Source organism: Pseudochaenichthys georgianus, chromosome 15 (assembly GCF_902827115.2).
Source record: "Pseudochaenichthys georgianus chromosome 15, fPseGeo1.2, whole genome shotgun sequence".
Classification (NCBI taxonomy): Eukaryota; Metazoa; Chordata; class Actinopteri; order Perciformes; family Channichthyidae; genus Pseudochaenichthys; species Pseudochaenichthys georgianus.
The window spans coordinates 26,357,781-26,377,717 of record NC_047517.1 but is presented as its reverse complement, the minus strand read 5'-3'; the positions used below and the strand labels follow the sequence as shown (position 1 = coordinate 26,377,717).

Below are 19,937 nucleotides of genomic sequence, written 5' to 3'. Positions count from 1 at the left end.
TCTAACAAGTATTTTACAAACCTTCCAGATGATTAGATTTTACATCCTGCAACTTTACTGTTTTAGTTCAGTTTCATTGTTCTCATTAACTCACTGGTATATGCGGTTGAGCATTTAGCAGCTAAATACTCTGACATTTCCATAAGGAGGTGGGGAACAAATCAGAACAAAACAATAAAACTGTTAAAGTTGATAATACTGTATGTTTATGTTTCTTTTACAGCTGGATCTGCTGCCCCTAACTGCAGCTTTAAATCTTAGAATAGCAGGGACAACATTAGGATGTTGGTGCATATATAACATGCAATACATCAAAATCAACTATAGGGCCCGCCAAATTCAGTCCAGCCTCCCTGGGAATTGGGTTAATCTTGGATGGTACTGCGCCACGTGTCCGGGGGCAACACTCGGTGTCGGTGCAGGAGGGACACTCCACATTCACAAGGGATTCCTGGCCTCATGCTGACAATGTCCTGCGAAAAATATATCAGCCCACCAATGTTCTTGTTATCCTATCACAGAGGTTGGTAACAACATCCCACCTGACAGGAAGGCGAGAGAGGAAAGAGAGAGAAAGAGATGGATGATAGAGAAAGGAAGACATCAGCAAGACACAGAGAGATAAAAGAGACACTGAGAGAGAGGCAGTGACAGAGAGAGGGTGAGGAAGAGCAGAGAATGTGAAAGCAACAAAGGGAGGGGGATTGAGCTCCCAGAGGAGACCGATTTTCTCACATATAGCACATAATGCTTGTTTTAGGCCACATTGGAATTGCCTGGAGATTCCCGAGCTCCATAATAAACTCTGGTCTCTTTAGAATTTGACTTTGTTAACACACCTGCACCAAATAAGTTATTCTCTAACCCCATTCTGCTCATAAGAAAAAGCTAGAAGTACTGTAGCAGACATACAGGCACATACTGTATGGCCCAGTATGTGATCCAAGAACACCATTTTCTCACAATAGAGTATTATTCTATAGTATAGTATTTCATGACATGAATCTCATCTGATGGGTAACGCTGCTTTGGAAAAACCCAAATCAGAGATGTAAAACTCATTTGGTTGTTGCTGATGATGTTCTACAAATAGTCTTAAACACCTTCAGTCCGTCAGCAGGAGCGAGCCCTTTGTTAGCCCACCCATGACCTTGGCTGGAGCAACAGCAAGGTTGCCTCCTGAGAAAACAATAACTACACACTGCGCTCCCAGCTTGAATAATGCTACAGTTCAGAGCACCACATCTGAGTCATTCTTCACATCTCATAAATGCATTCTGCTCTAGTAGGCTCATAAGCATCTTGGAACGTAGTTAGATTCATAGTCTTATTTGTTAGTGTTCACGCCATACAATACAACCCAAACAAAAAAATGAATGCAGTGATTGAGCACAATAACTGAAGTGTCTCTTACATGCATTATTTCTCCTGAGTGTAGTGCTTGTACGTGTAGCAAGGGGTCTGTGAAGCTGAAAGAAGGGCAGGTTGGAACTTAAATGATTGATTCAGGCCAAGGCCTAAAATAAGAAATACTTCAACACCTACAAGGGTAATGGGCAAATAAAACCTCCCCAGGGAGGCTAAAAATAGCTCACTCAATTGTTTCATCTGAATATAAATGACTTTCATCCTGCTTCAAGCATTTCCTCTACAAAGAGGTTATTTATTTTAGAGTCAAAAGGAGTAGTTTGTGAGGAAAGAAATAGCAACACTGCATGACATTTGAAATGAGACAGCATTTTTTTTGCAAGAAATAAATGTAACTTACAGAAGCTTATTCTTAACTTATTACATATATTGAAGCTTAAATAATTCATATTAATTAAACACGTAGCTAAACATTTGAACCAAAAAGGCAATTCAATAATCTCAATTTCTTTAATTAATCTTACTGGATGTTTTAGTTACTCATGCTGTAGCTGGCCTGAAATCAAATCCTTCAACTCTGCATTGAGGGATATCAGGCAACTGCAAATGGCCCCTAATATTGCCATGGTGATTTGAATAAACAAAGAGATTGGACCATTCAGCATTAACCAACACCAGAAACAAATATCAGATTGCAGAGCAACTTGGATAATTAGCTATGTGTTTTAAATTAGACTTCAATCAGTGTTTCACACACTGAATCTGCATTGACTTCATGTTCTGATCCCCACATGTGAGCTGCAGGACTCCAAATCGCTTCGCTTATGCTCAGATATCAAAAGCAATTCAAACGTTTTTATTTGTTCACAGTCGCAAGCTCATTATCTATGACTGTGATGTTGACATTGATTACTCATTACAAAAATGTCCCTAAAAGTGTAAAAACAGTAGGTTTCTCTAAATAAAAACAATTTTAAAATGAGTTGCCACCAATGGTGTATTTATATCTGAAGCCACTTTGGAACAACGTAGACTTTTCATGGGTACATGGGCCTCTCTGACTCATGTGGAGACCCCGTCCCTTCGGATCAAGGAGAGGTCCTTATATAGGTCACCCTTCATCGCCACATAGTCTGCCAAGCTTGTCTCAGTGCTAAGCCATATTTCTCACCTTACCCAATTAATTAGTCATTAGGCACAGTTTCTTTTTTCAGAGCTGTCATTGATCGCTCACTAATGATAGAGTTACAGGCCGAGGCCGCTGCTTAAGAGGCCTCTCACACAAGAGACACAGTTGGTGTGTGTGTCTATACGCGAGTGCATATCTGCAAGTTAACGTGACTATGCAATTGGTGCCTGTAATAGATTGTGTGACAGGGAGGGGTCGAGAGAGGAGAGAAATAGAAACAGAATTGGAGCAGGAACAAGGAACAGCCTGCAGAGACTTTGTCCTACATTCCTCTATATGTTTTGCATAGGAGCACAGAGGAGGAAAAAGAAGGGATGAAGGATGAGCCAAGGCATTAAAGCAGATTCAGATGTGGGCAGGAGAGGACGCAGTATCCTCCCATTGAAAATGTCAGGAAAATAGCATTTCCGTTTGGCAAGTGAAGTCTACTGCAGAGGAACAGAAAAGGCAGAGGCTTATCATACATTATTTGATGAAGCTGATTTGATGCAGCCGTTTGTCAAGATGTGTGTCCTTGTGCAAAAGGTTTTTAAAGAAAATTGACCTAAAAAAGTAAAACTTTTTATTTTGAAACATATTTAAGATCTAACCCTTTGCTTTACTGGACCCTTGTTGTTACACTAAATCAGTGTTTACTTTTGACAGCTGGTGTGGACGAAACATGATAATTGAAAACCATTTGATGGCCCATATGAAAAAAAAATTCGCATTACATTTTACAGTACGTAAAATACATTGTGGCAGACAACTACTTTCTCAAAACAAACAGATGGACGGTCATTCTCAGCAAAGCCACATACTAAATCCAATTCATTCCAAAAACAGGCCTCTTGACGACATCACCGTTGCCAAGTCAATGACTACATTATCTTTGTGCTCAACTAGGGAAGCAAATGATCAGTTTTCTCTCTTAAAACTCTTTCTACCTGCTTCCACAAAAGGCTCTGCAGTGTCTTTCTGTGGGTCTTTGCTGCAGGATAGAGTGCCTGCTAGGAAAGCCCTACATAACTGCAGCAGTAGGAATGAAACAGTTCCTGGGAGACTGGCGACCAGATAGGTACGCTGTTCTTCAGGATTTTGTGTGTGCATGTTTTTGTGTCCTTGCCCCAGGGGCCTACCCTGCTTCACTGAAGAAGACATAAAAGCACATCGTGCCTCCCCGGGTCCAACCCACATGCACTTAGTCCACCACATGACTCTTTTATCTGTCACGACAGAGTCTCCACCAGAATCCTTCCAATTAATGTTGCCTTTCTTTTTAACAGACAATTTCTGAAAGACGTTCTCTTCATCCAATGGTCAAAAATGTCAATTTGACCATAAACCATTGAGCCTGAATAGTTAATGAGTCTGTACCACAAGACTGTAAATATTTGGTAGGGTAATTATCACCATTAAAACGATATAAATCTGCGCTCATCGATTTCTTTCAGTCATTAACATTTAGATCTGTACAACTGTAGATCATGTTTAGTACCTGTGAATGGGGGTATGAATATAAATCGAGATGTATGCAGCCCCTTTTACACACAAGCTGATTTGATGCAGCCGTTTGTCAAGATGTGTGTCCTTGTGCAAAATGTTTTTAAAGAAAATTGACCTAAAAAAGTAAAACTTTTTATTTTGAAACATATTTAAGATGTAACCCTTTGCTTTACTGGACCCTTGTTGTTACACTAAATCAGTGTTTACTTTTGACAGCTGGTGTGGACGAAACATGATAATTGAAAACCATTTGATGGCCCATATGAAACATCTTGAAAAAAAAATTCGCATTACATTTTACAGTACGTAAAATACATTGTGGCAGACATAAATACAGGTATTTTTCAGGCGACAGATATACTGTAGTGTCAGCTCTATGACATGTAACATTGGGTGTAGAGCACATAAGAGGTTACAGCTGTTGTAGTAAATGTATAACACTAGCCTGGCCCTGTTAAGGATGCTGAAGCCCCCTGATTTGTGTCAACCTTCTCTGGGTAGATCAGCAGCCCCCCGGAGAGGATGGCACACTCAAGTGACAAGCTTGAGCTAATCACGATGATGAGTAGAGAAGGCCTCGGCTTAATGGGAGCACGGGGAGATCGGGGCAATGCCTGAGGGAAGTCGATTTTCATAGGAATACACGTAAAAAGCATAACATCCATCCATCCATCCATCCATCCATCTTCTCCCGCTTATCCGTGGTCGGGTCGCGGGGGTAGCAGTTCCAGCAGAGAGCCCCAAACTTTCTTTTCCCTGGCGACATCAACCAGCTCTGACTGGGGGATCCCAAGGCGCTCCCAGGCCAGCGAAGAGATATAATCCCTCCACCTGGTCCTAGGTCTACCCCTTGGTCTCTTCCCAGCTGGACGTGCCTGGAACACCTCCCTAGGGAGGCGCCCAGGTGGCATCCTAACTAGGAGCCCGAACCACCTCAACTGGCTTCTTTCGACGCGAAGGAGGAGCGGCTCAACTCCGAGTCCCTCCCTGATGACCGAACTTCTCACCTTATCCCTAAGGGAGACACCAGCCACCCGGCGGAGGAAACCCATCTCGGCCGCTTGTATCCGCGATCTCGTTCTTTCGGTCATGAAAAGCATAACATACCGGATGAAATGAGGATATACAGTGGGAGAAACAAAAGCTCTGCAGTCAGTGCTTTAATTATTCTCCTTCTGTGCCCTGCAGGTTTGATGTCATGGCATGATACAGTACAACAACAAACCTTGTGCTTTCTACCTTCCTAACCATGGTGTGTGTTTCTAGCTTATCATGTTTTCATGTCTGTCAATGCAAGCATGCTCAAGAGTCATGTTAGCCTGGTGATAAGGCCAAAGTAATACTAGACCTCATCTCAGGGGATCTGTTACGGATGCATTATAACCTTCACATAGGGGAAGAGATCAATGCAGTGCAGAATTTTAAATATATGTATATCCAATTTGGTCCAATGTTTCAATGTCTTTCAGTCAGGTAACTTGAGTGATGTGTTGTATGCATCACTAACCAGAAATGAGCTTGCATGCTGCAAGCTCATTTTGATGACATATTGGAGGTTTAATTTCACCCTGACTGAATAAATGCATGTTGCCTGAACCCCATCCATTCTCTGTGGCTGCTTTTTGTGTAAATGTTATGTTAAAGATTTACTGACCATATATCGCTTAAAGTGCATGCTTAGTCATAATCTGGTTATTATAGGAGCTTATAAATGTGTATAAGTAGCAAAGACTGTGTGTCTTCTGATCTACTTTTTTTGCAAAAAAATACTTAAGAGGTAGAGAGGGGGGGAAAAGGGGGAAAGATAGACGGATATGAAAATATAAATAAATATGGAGAGGTAAGTAAATATTTTTCTCCTGAGGTATAAATGGGAAACCAGATTCATGCCAGGAATAATTTCCGACTGCTGCCAAGATAAGACTGTCTAAAATGGATTGCATTTTGGATTGACCTATTTTGAGAATGTTATAACCCTCTCTTAGACTCTGCATTAGCTCTGGGACATAATTTCAAGGTTCAAATATAGCTTTTACTCAAAGATAACATCCTGCACGACAGTTAACAGAGAATGAATATTAGAAAAAGAATGATACAGTAACATGGTCAATATGTTCTGGTCCCTTTCTAGTCAACCATCCACAAGCTCAGGGGCCACAGACAACTTTAAGTTTTATTTTGGTTACGTTTTGCATGAAATATTGATTAGTCCAAGGCACAGAGAGTTTCTTTGTCTGGCATAGTGAAACAACATCAGTTATTTCATTACCAGAGGCACATTCAACAAATTATACATAATTGGAAACAGTAAATTGCCGCTTTTGCTTTGATTTAAAATCATTGAACTCTGAATTATGCTGATCCAAAAACGAAAAGAACTGTTGACTACTGACACTGCCTTCACTGCTTACTGATTAGCCCCATAAACTGAGACTGGGAGAGGCAACACATGTGTTTGTTTTGAGAAAATAAACCAAATAATATTTAGAACTTGTATATTTCAGAGTACATGTCTTTGTTTTGAATACCACGTTAAATCTCATTCCTGTTCACATGAAGCACTCACCATATTACACCATCAATCAAAGTGAATTAGGTTGGTTTTTTAACTGCACCCGTTAGCTGCTCGCCAGTATGGTCTGACAACGGTACTTAGTGCCAGGGCGAATTAGTCAATATCTCTACCAGACAGAAACGGACCAGACAATAAAATATTCATACATTTAAAACTCTCCTTTTCAAAAGGTACAGTTTGGGTCTGGAGAAAGTGAAAGTAGCTGCATCGGAAAGATGCCAGGCCTGCAATCGGTCTCTGGGTGGCTTTCAACCAGGAATACGCATACACTGACAACACACACACTCACTTACTAACACACAGAACCAGTGCCCAACACATACACTATCTGCCTGTCTCTGTTACCATGGAAACTGACAGGCCTTCCATTGAAATATCCTCAGATGCAGATGTGTGGGTGTGAGTGTGTGTGTGTACTCTTTGTGTGCACCACGGTATGTGTGATTATGTTCATTTGCATTTCAGAGATTGCAGAGTTTGGAAGTGAGTAAGGACATGTGCTCATATCACTCAGAAACTGTATGTGGGGTAACATTAATGCTTCCAACAACTACGTTTATCTTGATCAATATTTCATACTGCTGGAGCATGTGTGAAATGTAAACGTATTTTAGGAAATGTTTTATGAAACTGATACTTACTCTGATGAGTCTATGAAGTATATTCCGAGGGCCCCGATGCTGAGCGCAAAGACCAACACCACCTGAGGAGAGCAAAGACGAAAGGGAAATTACTTTTATGCATTGAGTGGAAAAGGTCAAGTAAAAAAAGTATTCAGTTGGGGCGAACACAATATGCAACACTAGGTTCAGTATCTGTAATTATACAGTGACTTGCCTCCTGTGGGTTGCAGAACATTTAAAAAAAAACATGCGCTGAATAATGAATGCTCTACCTCATGTCAGTACAGCTTATTAAATACACGCAGAGTCAAGCCTGTACAATCACAGGAAGTAAAGAAAGGATATACATGTGTAAGCTCTCGTGCACAGAAGAGTAGTAACAATGTGTCAGAGTGATGAGAGGAAGTGCTTAGACAGGACCACAGTTATCAGGTGTTGACATGCACTCCTCAACCACTACAGTGAGTCAGTGTTTGCATTGTGGGAGATTGTGGCCCTGCTGAACTGTGAAATGTTTCATGGACTATACAGTATATGACCAGGAAGATGGGGCACCTTGCGGTCCTGTAAGCAACACCTGATCCTTTCATCTAAAGGTTATTTAATCTTGTAAAGAAACCAACACCCTATAGTGTTTAAATGATTTAGAAATGTGTGCAATTATTACACTGGTTTGTGAATGTATTTTGATTCATGTAAATCAGACCAGCAGGCTATGAATGCCACTTGTTTTAAGAAAATTGCACAAGTATTACACAACTTTTATTTTGTGTAAAACAAATAAATTAAACAGTTTCAATTAGAAGCCAATAAAAAAAAAAAATCAGCTTTGTTGATGGATAATGCTGTTAAAATGAGGTTCTGTTTAAAGTATGTTTAAGCTTCCTCTGGCAAAAAAGGGCCACAAAAGAATGTGGGTCAAAAGATTCTTCATTAAACTGCACTTGTAAATATTAGAGTTGTCATCACTATTAGAGCTGCTTAGTAGAGTACATGGATTAGTAGTCTATCAATAGAAACAGAATTGGCACATTTTTTTATTTTGATTCATCGAAATGATCATGCAATAATGGCAGAATGGCATACAGTATTCAGCCAATCAAATGTGGAGATTTCTTGCCTTTTTCCATTTTATACCTCATGATCGATGGTTCTTGGACTATAAAACCAAACATGTAAAATCATCACCTTAGAGCCTAAAAATTGGATGTACATTTTATAGACCTTAAATTAATATTCTAGAAAGAAATCTGCAGATTAATCAATAGTGGAAATAATCTTTAGCCGCAGCTCTATTCACCATCACTACCGTTATCATAATCATCATCTTCGCAACAGCTGACCAACGTAGCCATGCACAATGGATTCTCCTCTGCGGTTTCCTTCTCCCATTCAGCCGTCTCACAATAGGAGCCCAATGTCCCTGCTGATTGTGCCATTCATTATTGATGATGGAAGCTTTATTACGTTCATGTGATGGTCCTTTGGATTGATCCTTTACATTGTGGCTGAGGTATTAAGCAAACACCCCCGATCACCATGCATTTTTAATGATTTGCTGCTTGGATGGAACATGACGGCGATCCTGGCCACAGAGTTGCCCAGACCTTACAATTCAAAGACATCCGTGATTCACAGAGGAGATGGGGAGATCACTTTAGCTAAAACTCTATAATAAAATCGTTTTTTTTTTAATAGAAAGCACTGATAAAAGGCCTTATCTCATCCGAAAGTGGCATGGTATGACTAGTTAGTATTTAGCAGGTGCAAGGTGAATGCCAAACTGGTTAAAGTCTTCAAGTATTTAATGTATTCAGGAGTGTGGGTGGAGTTGCTTAACCTTTATAGCCCACTATTAACCTCTGCGTGAGACTAGCGCGTGGGGGTTATATTTGAAACAACTAGCATAGCAAACTCAAATCTTTAAACAACCCGATAAGGGTTCATTTAGCATTTTGGGCAATGCACGCGTAAAAAAACAGCTTTTGACAAAAATATCTGGTTGTGCTGCAACCGTAATGACAATGTATTACAATGTATTAATGTAAGTCAATGTTAAGAGTGGAATGCAAAACAGATTGGCATCCTCTATTAAGTGCTGCAGAAAGTGTAGAAATAAATCATTTAAAACATTACCTAATTCCATAAAAAAAAAACTATCCGGAGACTTAAAAAGAAAAGATGGCTCTTTATGTGAAAGATGAGTCTATCAGCCCCCCAACACTGAGAAGCATTTAAAGCATTGATGCATGCACAGTAGATATAGATGCATACACTGACGTTTCATCAGAGCTAGATTCTGCTTCTTCTGTTTACAGAAGTTGCATGGTCATAAGGATTAAGGAGGGAACGGGAGACAGAGAGGATGGTAAAGAGTGGTGGAGAAGTATGGCTGAGCAGTGGTTGGTTGCTGGAAAGCTGAACAGTGAACACCCAGCGATGAGCTGAGTTGATAAGAAGCGTCATCATCTTAAACTGACCCAGTTATACAGCTGTAAAAGCCCATCCATCCCCCAACCCTTTTTCACACACACAATGTCTACGAGGGCTAGCTGTCGACCTCAAACACACAATCTACCAAAGACAACCAACCGAGCCACCGCCAGTGCAAATCAGGACCAATGTACGAACACTCAGGGGGAACCTACGAGAATAGGAATGGAAGGGGCATTCCCTCCGCCTACAAAAGAAAATACATTTAAAAAAGGATTGCTTAGTATAGCTGACACTGCATCTGTAGTAGTCGTTAACAACTTAATCTGACTAAATTCATATGCAGATTTAATTATTTCACATGTGATTAGATGACATGACTGTCACATAAGACAAAGTGGCCGGTATCAAGTCAGAGGAGCAGCTATCCGACATGATGTCTTTGTTTTGTCGTTAATAGTCGTGTGGGTTTTCATCAGTGTATTCCTTTCTAAATTTAAAGTGCAAAGCTAAATATGTCAGATGTTTTCCGAGGTGCACTTCACTGGCTTTACTGTAAGACTATCTACCTTGTGTGTGTTTGTGTGTGTTGCACTTCAATATGTGCTGGTTTCAAGTTCTAGTATTGCAAGAAGGCTAAATGTAGCAGTGCTCACATGACACCGTTAACACATAATAACAGTAACTAAAATGTATAAACACACGTGCGAGTCTTAGATGTCTAAAGATGTTTCTAGCTCTCATCACGGCTTACCCATTGAAGAAATATGAAGTGCCCTAAAACTGAGGCATGATTCCACACGAGATGTATTCCTGCAACAGAGATTCTGTCTAATGACTTCCAGTGACTCTTAAGTGGCATGTGACAGGGACGGAGCAGAGTCTTACAGACAGGTGATGGGGGGCTGACAACGTACGGCATAACCGCTTCACATTAGGGCCAACTACCCAGGTCAACGAGCAGTGACTCAAAGCCTCCTGCTTCCTCTGCATTTCAGTCAGACCGGTCTCTTTGTTGAGTATACACACCTGGATCAAGTGGATAGGGTTAGAAATGATATATTATATTATAATGTATGTAAATTCATTTGGGATAACTGTTATTAAATAGTTAACGCATGGGAACGTTTTTGGGCTAATTCCTGTGAACAAAAACACCTGCAAAATCATGGTCCATGTTGCTATAATCATTCATCTAGAAAAGCCTCACAGGTTGACTGTTCGCCGTTTCCATTAAAGCCTTACCCCATAGGATATGTAAGAAAGTTGGAATTGTAATATGCCACTTTTAAGCTAATATACAAAATTGTTCAGAATATTAATAAAATCCAAAGCCTGGGGCTTATAAGGGAGCACAATTGTGAGCTGATTTGCATGCTATTATTACAGTGCATCGGGAGGTGGACATCAAAGGCAGGAAAACAAATATCCTTGGGGGAGTGTAGTTAGTGTAGAAATGATAGGGAATCTTAACTACAATATTTCTGTCAAACACTGAAATAAATACTTTCTAAGAATCCTAACGGGTTCCCGAAGATTACATGAGCGGGAATCCTCGGTGGGGAGTCAAGGATGCCCGTCGGTACTGTGTGGCATCAGGATAAGCGTGTTCATTAATCTGGCCTGGCTTGCTGTGTTAGCCAGCAAGAGGAGTTCCAAAATGTCCGATTGATGCCTCAGCCAGAAAGGATTTCAGGTCCAGAGCCAAGTAAAGATCCGGCCAAAAAGCTGTACTGTTCCTGCCTTCCTTTGGCTTTAATCCCTAAACATACATTTGCAGGTTTAAAACTAATTAGAAGCGCTGCAGTCAGTGTGCATTAAATCATATGACCAGCAATTCAACTCCATGTCACACCTACAAATTATGACAATGTTTGCACTGCAGAGTAGGGCTGAATTTTAATCGAAATCGTGATTTTAAATTATACGATTATCAAATCGCAAAGCATGCAATTTTTTAACATTGAAAAAAAAAAATGTTTTACATTTTTGTTTGTTCTTCTTGTGTGTCAGTCATCCACACTAATCAGAAGTGCTGTGCTCCACATGTACCAGCCATTGTTAACCAATCAGAAGTGGCCCATGATAGAAGGTGATTGATCCAATCACCTGCCAAGTATTTTTGAAAGTGTCTGCCCTTTCCAAATAGCTTCCAATGGAGCTTTCCTAGATGGTTTGGTGAAACAAAGCATCTGAGTCAGGTTAGTAATGCTCCATCACATGTTTCTATTACAGGGTGAATCTTAAACTGAAGCTTGACTTTAAAGCAACCCAACGGAAGTTTCATGTAAGTTTAGTTTTTTCACTCGTAGCTCAGGCTGCGGGGGTGCTAGAGACGGGAGCATGTTGATGCGACCTTCCTAGCCGGAGATATGGCCGCATTTTACAATAAACTATCAAAAATATCGCAAATCGAATCGCAATACTCGTCAGAAAAATCACAATTACATTTTTTTTTTCCCAAATCGTGCAGCCCTACTGCAGAGCAAAACATGTAAGTGTTTATTTTCATATAAAACATTACTACATTTTTATGAATGCCGAGTCTGTTTGCTATTGCGATGCCACAATAGAAATCAGAATCATGTGTGCAGGAGGAGGTGAGAGACTGAGCCCTCACTGGGGGAAATCAACAAAAGAAAGCTTCATTAAACTTTGATGGTTCACATCCATACATCCGCACACATCGTGATCTCCTCTTTCACTCCGCTTCAAATGGCAGGGGGCTCAAGTCAGGTTCTGCAAGTGTAGGTATGATGATCTGACATTCTGTCAGAACAGCACGCTCTATATTCCAGTCACGCACTGCATAACCCAACACAGACTACTGATTCCCACCGTGTGACTGAAGAGATGTACCACAGGCATACAAATTCATACAAGACCAACCTCACCAGGTGGACAAGAATGACCAAACATGTGCTGCATTCGTCATTGGTGAATAATAATAAAGAAAAGGGCCATACACATATTGTTTTTATAGCATAACAAACTCTGTATATGTTTTTGTTCCTACATATTAACAAAAGCTGTGCCTTTGTTAATATGAATGAACAAAGACTAAAATACATTTTCTTTTTAGAGACACATTTTCCAAGCTTTTTTTCCAAAGATATCTTAACTCAAAGACCATCCAGTCCGAGCCTACTAAAAAGAGTACTGGAGAATACCTACTTCTGAGTCTCCCTCTGCTGATAGGAGGCTCTGAACAGACTTTGCGATGATATAAATGTTGAATAATAGTCCCTTTTTTGTAAATAGAAATAGACACCCACAATCGTTTAGCATGTTTGACTATCAACAGAGCAAGGCCAATTATACCCAGACTTCCAATATACAATTCATAAATGACGAGAGGGGCAAAGGACATAAACAGGCAGGATACACGCTGAAGCCTGAGTATGTTGCGCACTGGTGTGTGTCAGAGCTGTTTTCATTACTGTTGGCAAAGTCTAATGGGGACACGACGCACTGACAAATAAAGGGGAAATAAGATGTCGGCCATATTACTACATGAATTATTCTGAAATGTCTCACTGGTATTGTAGTATTTCTGTAATGCTGGACGATTTGAAAAGTCCTACGTCTAATCTGACTTTATTTATTTTCAGCAGCTGCTAAGCATGCAGGCCTGTTGTTGAGAAAAAACATGTTTATATTTCAATTTCAGATTTGTCTTGTGGGAAAGGATCATGGACAAATAAGGTCCAGAGTTTAACAAAGTCTTTCTGCTCTTCTACTTCTTCTTCTTCTACTGCCTGACCCTCCCTGAGTTGGTTCCATTTGTGTTACTGTGCAAGGTCATGCAATGAGTGTCTGGGGTACAGAGCAAGTAAACAGAGGATCAGTAGAAGGACATAACCGTGCCCTCTAAAAATCCTCTTTTTTGTAATCCACATTTTTTATTATTCAATGTTTAGGTGAGGATATTGCTTCAGAGATTGCCTTGAGCAAATCACAAACCTATGAGCAAATCTTAAAAGTAAAAAAAAGTATCTGTTAGCAAAGATGGTCTGAAAGCTTGTCATTTTTATTTTTATTTTTATTTATTTTTTAAATCAGACATTGCAGAACCTGAAAGGCGATACTACTGGGACTTTGCCTGATTTTGAAGTGTGAAAACACAAACACGGTGTGAAATGTAACACTCTAAGAGCACTGACTCAACCTAAAATGAACTTTTGCATCTGCATCATCAGCAGGACAGGTGCAAACCGACAAGCCAGAACAAGCAGACAATCATGGTTAATGCGGACAAAACTATATAATAAACAATGATCACAGTCTTCAGTAACCAACTATTTTGATAATCAATTAATTGTTTAGAGTCGTTTTTTATGCCAAAATCATTAAGCTCCAGATTCTTAAACTTGATTATTATCTTGTGTACTTAGATTCAATTGTACACTTAATATTGCTAGAATATATTTAAAGAAGTCTCCTTCTGTCTTAGGTTATTTCACAATGTTCTGACATTTTATACACGTATCATTGGTTGTGAAAATGATAATGAGATTGATAAATAATTAATATAACTGTAATAAGTTGCAGCTCAGTATATACTGTACACAAATTCTAAGTCTGTTTGCAGGGATACCAATCGTTGCCAAAGTGATCTTAATTGAATAGCTACAACGATACCCAGCCTTACTGTTCAGACTGCAGACTTTTTTCTTCTTCTTACATAACACCATATTATTGTAAAAACAACTGGCAAAGTCCAACAGTGTTTTTTAATCTGTGAAACAATGCAATAAATCATAAATACAACCACTGATACCGCTGGAATTGGCTCCACTTAACCCTAGTGGCCTTTATGAGACAGCCGCATGTTGTGGTACCTGGGCAACAGCAACAGTGATTGACGGGGCAGAGGGTGGTGAGGGAGTCGGTATGAAGGAAAGCCTCTCAGGTCTGACAGGATGACAGCTAATAAAATGAGCATCTGTCCATGGGAGATGAAGAACGGGCCCGGAGGCATCTGTTATAGGCGAACAGCACAACCTGTCTGAAAAATCCCCTCTAAAAGTATTTCCTATGGCATCATTATTTCATAAAAACAGGATCTTTTGTGCCGCTTGTGCACTATGAGGGATGTGGCACTGCCAAATTAAACCATCCTAGCAGAGGTGAACCTTGTGAGATGAACAGTGTTCTCTGGATACTAGAAAGGCAGGTCACACTTCCTCTATAGCATCCTGTCTGTAGTGGCAGGCTTCCCAAGAGAACGCCAATGTGACCATGACCTTTAATATTCACAGAGGATTCAGAAAAAGGACAAAAGAGGAGAGAAGGAGGTAGAGGAGATAAAAAGATGGCGATGGCAGGAGATGGAGGGATGAGAGACTATTAGAGATAGCCCCCCTCGTGGGACATGAAGAGCGTAGCAGAAAATGGCTTGTGGCTGAGACAGATTGAGAGCGAGAGAGAGAGAGAAGCTGAAGAGAAGGAGGAGAGGAGGGATGGAGAATATTAGAGCATGTCCTCTAAGGCAGTGGTTCCCAACCAAAGATCGCAGGGGGGGCGCCAGGCCTCAAATGATTTGACGCCAAATATCATATTTAGACTCTTTTTTTTTACATATAATTGTAACGCAATACATGATTGTTACTAAAAGCCTTGTCTCTACATTACAATAAAATATAAAAAATAATTAAAAAAAATATATATCAAAAATTCAAGTTAGTAGCTATTATAGGCATAAAAATACAGAAATGTATATTTTTTTCTTTAATAGAAATGTTTCTTCTGCCCGTAAAGTGTCCAAACCAGGCTTTTCTGGATAAGCGCATTTTTAAAACAGTCATTGTCCATGCCGGTTTCAACTTCCAACAGGAGTCATTTGGGGGGGGCTCTTGGGAAAAAAGGTTGGGAACCCCTGCTCTAAGGCACAGCAAGAGCTTAAATGCCACAGCGTGTACGCGGCCATCCGTGCTTGTGACTTCACCTCTATGTGTGAGATTGTGCGTGTATCATGTGTGTATTTCTTCAACCGTTGTGTGTGTGTTTGTCCTTGAGACAGAAAGGAGGACCCCCTACTAAGATTATGCCAGTGCAGAGAAGAGGAGAGGATGCATGTGACCAGCCTGCAAAGAGGAGAAATTATTCAACTCATATCCATCTGTCTTTCTACCGCTGCTCCATAGAGAGTGTGCTGGCATATTGCCTAACCACGTGGTGTGCCAGCTGCTCAGAAAAGGACAGGAAAGCCCTTCAGAGGGTCATCAACACAGCCCAGAAGGTCATCGGCTGCTCACTGCCTTCTCTGGAGGAACTCTTCAGCCAACGTTGCCTCAACAGAGCAGGTAAAATAATTGCAGACTCTTCACACCCTGGACACTTCCTGTTTGCTCTTCTGCCCTCCGGTAGACGCTACAGGTCAATTCAATCAAGAACAAACCGATTGAAAAACAGTTTTTACCCCAGAGCCATACGAGAACTGAACACCGTCAAACGCTGAACTGAACAGTTACAACTTCCAACTGCACTACTTTTTAATACTTGTATTAACTTATTAACTGATCGACATCAGAGATGCAAAATATCATCCCTGTGTTTTTTATATTGTAAACTGTATTTAAATAATGTGCGGGCATGTATGCATGTTGGTATGGATGTGTGAGCATATGTCTATGTGTGTATATGTTTATATAGATATATATGTATTCGTTTTATGTGGAAATGCACTGCAAGGATTGCCTTTTTTTTTTAAATGTCGTTGTACCTGGTGCGATGACAATAAAGGAATTCTATTCTATTCTATTCTATTTCCATTCACCAACCAACCATCCAAAACATGAGCCTATGGTTTATTTTAAAAGCTGCAATATATGTGCAGAATATCAAATTGGGATATAGAAAGCTGCTGCCTCTGAGTGACATAAAGCTCATTATGGATATATATGGTGACTAGAGGGACACATTATTTTAGCGAAGTGTGCTTTACCAGCGCTTAATCAGTGGTAGGATAGACATAAATGAAGGTTTTAACATGGGAGTTCAGTCTATGTGACATAACACCACAAACTGATGACCTCTGGGGAAAGTGTGGCTTTTTACTGCTGAATATCATGTGTCCACAAAAGTGTTCCCTTGCCTCAGGGTGTCTAAAGTGTCAGTGTTATTGCCACTGTGAGTGGAGGGCAAACATGAAGGACAGCAACCAGGCCAAATACTTGGTTTTACTGCATATCAGTAAAATTGTAAAAGAAAAAAATGTTCACAGTGGATGAAATACAGGACATTTTTGGGACAGGGAAGAAGAACTGATACATTCTAAATATATGTGTATCTTTGTTGCATTTATTGTATTTGAACCGACTTGTGCAAGTAATGTAATTTTCAAAATGTATAAGGCTATTGAGTCTTGCCATTGAGGCAACTTTCCAATATACTAATCAACCTGATGAGGGGGTGTAAGGTACTATTTTCCAAACAAAGCTCCACCACGCTTTTGTTTTGCAGTTCTCAGGGACCTTAAGAATTAACCGCCTTGATTTTCCAGAATCATCATTGCCATTACTTGATAATTTTCTAGCTGAGTTCAAGTGAACTATGCACACTTTTCCTTTAACTATTGTAAGTACCAACCACTATCTTCCTTCTAATTTGATAATTGTGTTGCTATTTAAAAAAATGTGCATAGTCCTTTTGCTGCACTTCTTTTTTCTAGTAAGGGCTAGGTAACAGTTGTTTGTGTGATACAGTACGATGTAGTGTGTGTCAATGATGAAGAAGAATTTTAACTTAAGTGAGTTTTACAATAGAACCAGGTGACACAAATGACGTTAGTAGCTACAAATGTATCAAGACCCTTCAGTACAAATATTTGCATTACAGCTAAATAAAGAGCCCACATCTGGTGATTCATGCATCCCTGCTGGCCTCAGTTGAATCCTCAAAATGTTCACAAACTGAGCCATAACTGAAAAATATAGGCAGGGATTTCCTGGTTTTATGTGAGGAATACTGTGACTTGATACCACAGCCCATGCTTCTATGGATGCATGCTTTAAATGCTGTTCTCATTCAAAACACTCCGTTCGATGTCTCACTATGGGATGCGCCTCATCGCGGAGCAAACAGAAGCATCAATCTCATTACGCCAATCCTGATTGGCTGGTGATCTTGACGTCAGCGTCAGGGAATTCACCCCCAATAAGTAGCTTGCGCCATGACGCATGCGTCATTCAAACACCTCTTCTCGCTTCAGAGCACATCTCACAGTAGCCGGACAAGCTTCACTGTCCACAGACTGAACCCAAATACCCATTTCGGTCGACGGGCGCTCGCCGGCTACTCCTTCTGCTTCGCAGGAAGACGGTAGTACTAACGCTGTTAGTATTTAAAATCGACCTCGCCCTTCTCTTACCCGAGAAAGTAAGGTAGGTCCGATTTTTCAAGCTAGCAGCACACCTGTTGCTAGCTCGCTCCCTCTCTACCGACACCACGGTAGCGAGGACGTTTTTTCTTTTCTCTTCTCCACGGAGGAAGAAAGGATTTAAAGAGCATGCTGTCACACCAGTCAGTATTCTCCGGGAATAAAAGACCCACACCGTCTTTTTCTCCGGATTAAGGACAAGGTGGTTTTATCTTTTTCTCCCATCCCACCTGTCGAGAGCGGGCCCTCTCCATGCCACGAGGCGAACAAGATGGACGCCCCTCTCCCTCACACCAGAGGAGTCAGGGACTCGGTGGCTCGACTCGGTGGCTCGACTCTGCGGCTGCGGGTTGAAGATCTCGGACACAGACACACACCAGGTCTGTTCGTCCTGCCTCGGGCTGGAACACGCCCGAGGCGCTATCGACAACCCCGGCTCATGCGGACATTGTGTCCGATTCACCGTTAAGAGCCTCCGCCGACGGTTAGCACGACAAGCTAGCCTGTCGGAACAGGACCCCCCCCCATGTCCATGGACCCGCCGGCCGGCAGTCAAGACACGGGGGCGTCCGCCACAGAGAGTGAACCCCTCTCCGTGTCGGTCTGGGGCTCACTATCTGCTATGGCTATAGAACCGGAATCCCGCGCCCTGGCAGGCCGGGACCCGGTGACGGCAAGACACGCGGGAACCTGGGGCTCCCGGTTAGACCTCACCATGGTCTCACCCGCGGAGGATGTCCTCGAGCTGGACTACGAGGAGGACAAAGAAGAGGACGCCTTGGCGTTCCTCCTGTCCGAGTCAGATGAACAGGAAGAGGACACCTTCATGTCACCGGCTCAGGCTGCAAAGCCTGAGGCGAGGGCTGCTCTCCCGGGCGATAGCACACCAGCTTCGCCCGGTCTGAGCATGGACCTGCAGGCCGTGTGTAAACGCGCTGCGGCCAGACTCAACGTCCCGTGGCCCGAAATGGCCAAGGAGACCTCCGGGTCCCGCTACGAGGGAAAACATCTTCCCCAAGCAGCGGGGAAAAAGAGGCAACTCCTTCCAGTCTTCCCGGAGATGTTGGATGAGGTGTCGGTCTCGTGGAGAGACCGGCCCTTCAGCAACAAGGTCCCAATCCAGGGTGACTCCTCCCTAGACTGCGACGGAATGGAGAAGCTCGGCCTGCTCCGCATGCCGCCCATGGAACCGCTGGTAGCGGCCCACCTTCTCCCAAAGGTGGGCCCGTCACCAAGCAGGAACCCCACGCTGCCAACAAAGTCCGTCAGCAAAGTCCGTCAGCAATGACTGAAAAGTCCTACAAAGCTGCAGCATTGTCCGCCAGGTCCCTGAATGTGTCCTCGCTGTTAACCGCCTACCAAGCGGAGCTCTGCGAGGACCTGTCGGGTAACCCGGGGGCAGCCACTCTGGACGAGATGGCAGCGGTCACGGACATTTGTCTCCGTGTCCAACGCTGCGCCGTCCAGGCCACGGGCAAGGTAATGGGGATAATGGTGGTGCAGGAAAGAGCGAGATGGCTCAACCTCACCAACCTCCCAGACCGGGAAAAGGAGGATGTGCTGGATATGCCCATCGTTCCCGAGGGAATTTTCGGCTCCGCTCTCGCCTCCATGTGAGACGAAGAAGAGGGAGGACGAGGCACTCCACCTCTGCCTCCCTCGAAGGATCCAGCCGCTGCTTTCGCAGCAGCAGTCCTTTGCCCAAGCTCCCTCGAACTCTGCTCGGTTTAAAGCACCGAAGACGCAGAGGTCGCAGCCCGCTCCGAGTCCCCAGCCCAGGCTGGAGACAAGGGCAGGCTGGCCCAGAAATTCTCCGGTTCCGGCTGCAGCTCAGGCTCAACCAACCCAGAATTTCGGCCAGCAATCGAAGAAGAAGCGAGCGGC

At 42.2% G+C, this 19,937-nt stretch overlaps 1 protein-coding gene across 6 annotated transcripts in view; it reads right to left on the bottom strand.

Annotated features, from left to right (window-relative positions):
• LOC117459588 (calcium-activated potassium channel subunit alpha-1a) overlaps positions 1–19,937 on the bottom strand; it is a 136,243-nt gene that overhangs the window by 65,413 nt on the left and 50,893 nt on the right. For all 6 annotated transcript variants that reach the window (XM_034100502.1, XM_034100503.1, XM_034100504.1 and 3 more), the window contains exon 3: positions 7,259–7,320. In XM_034100502.1, the coding sequence (XP_033956393.1) occupies positions 7,259–7,320 (62 nt within the window). The remainder of the gene's footprint in view (positions 1–7,258; positions 7,321–19,937) is intronic.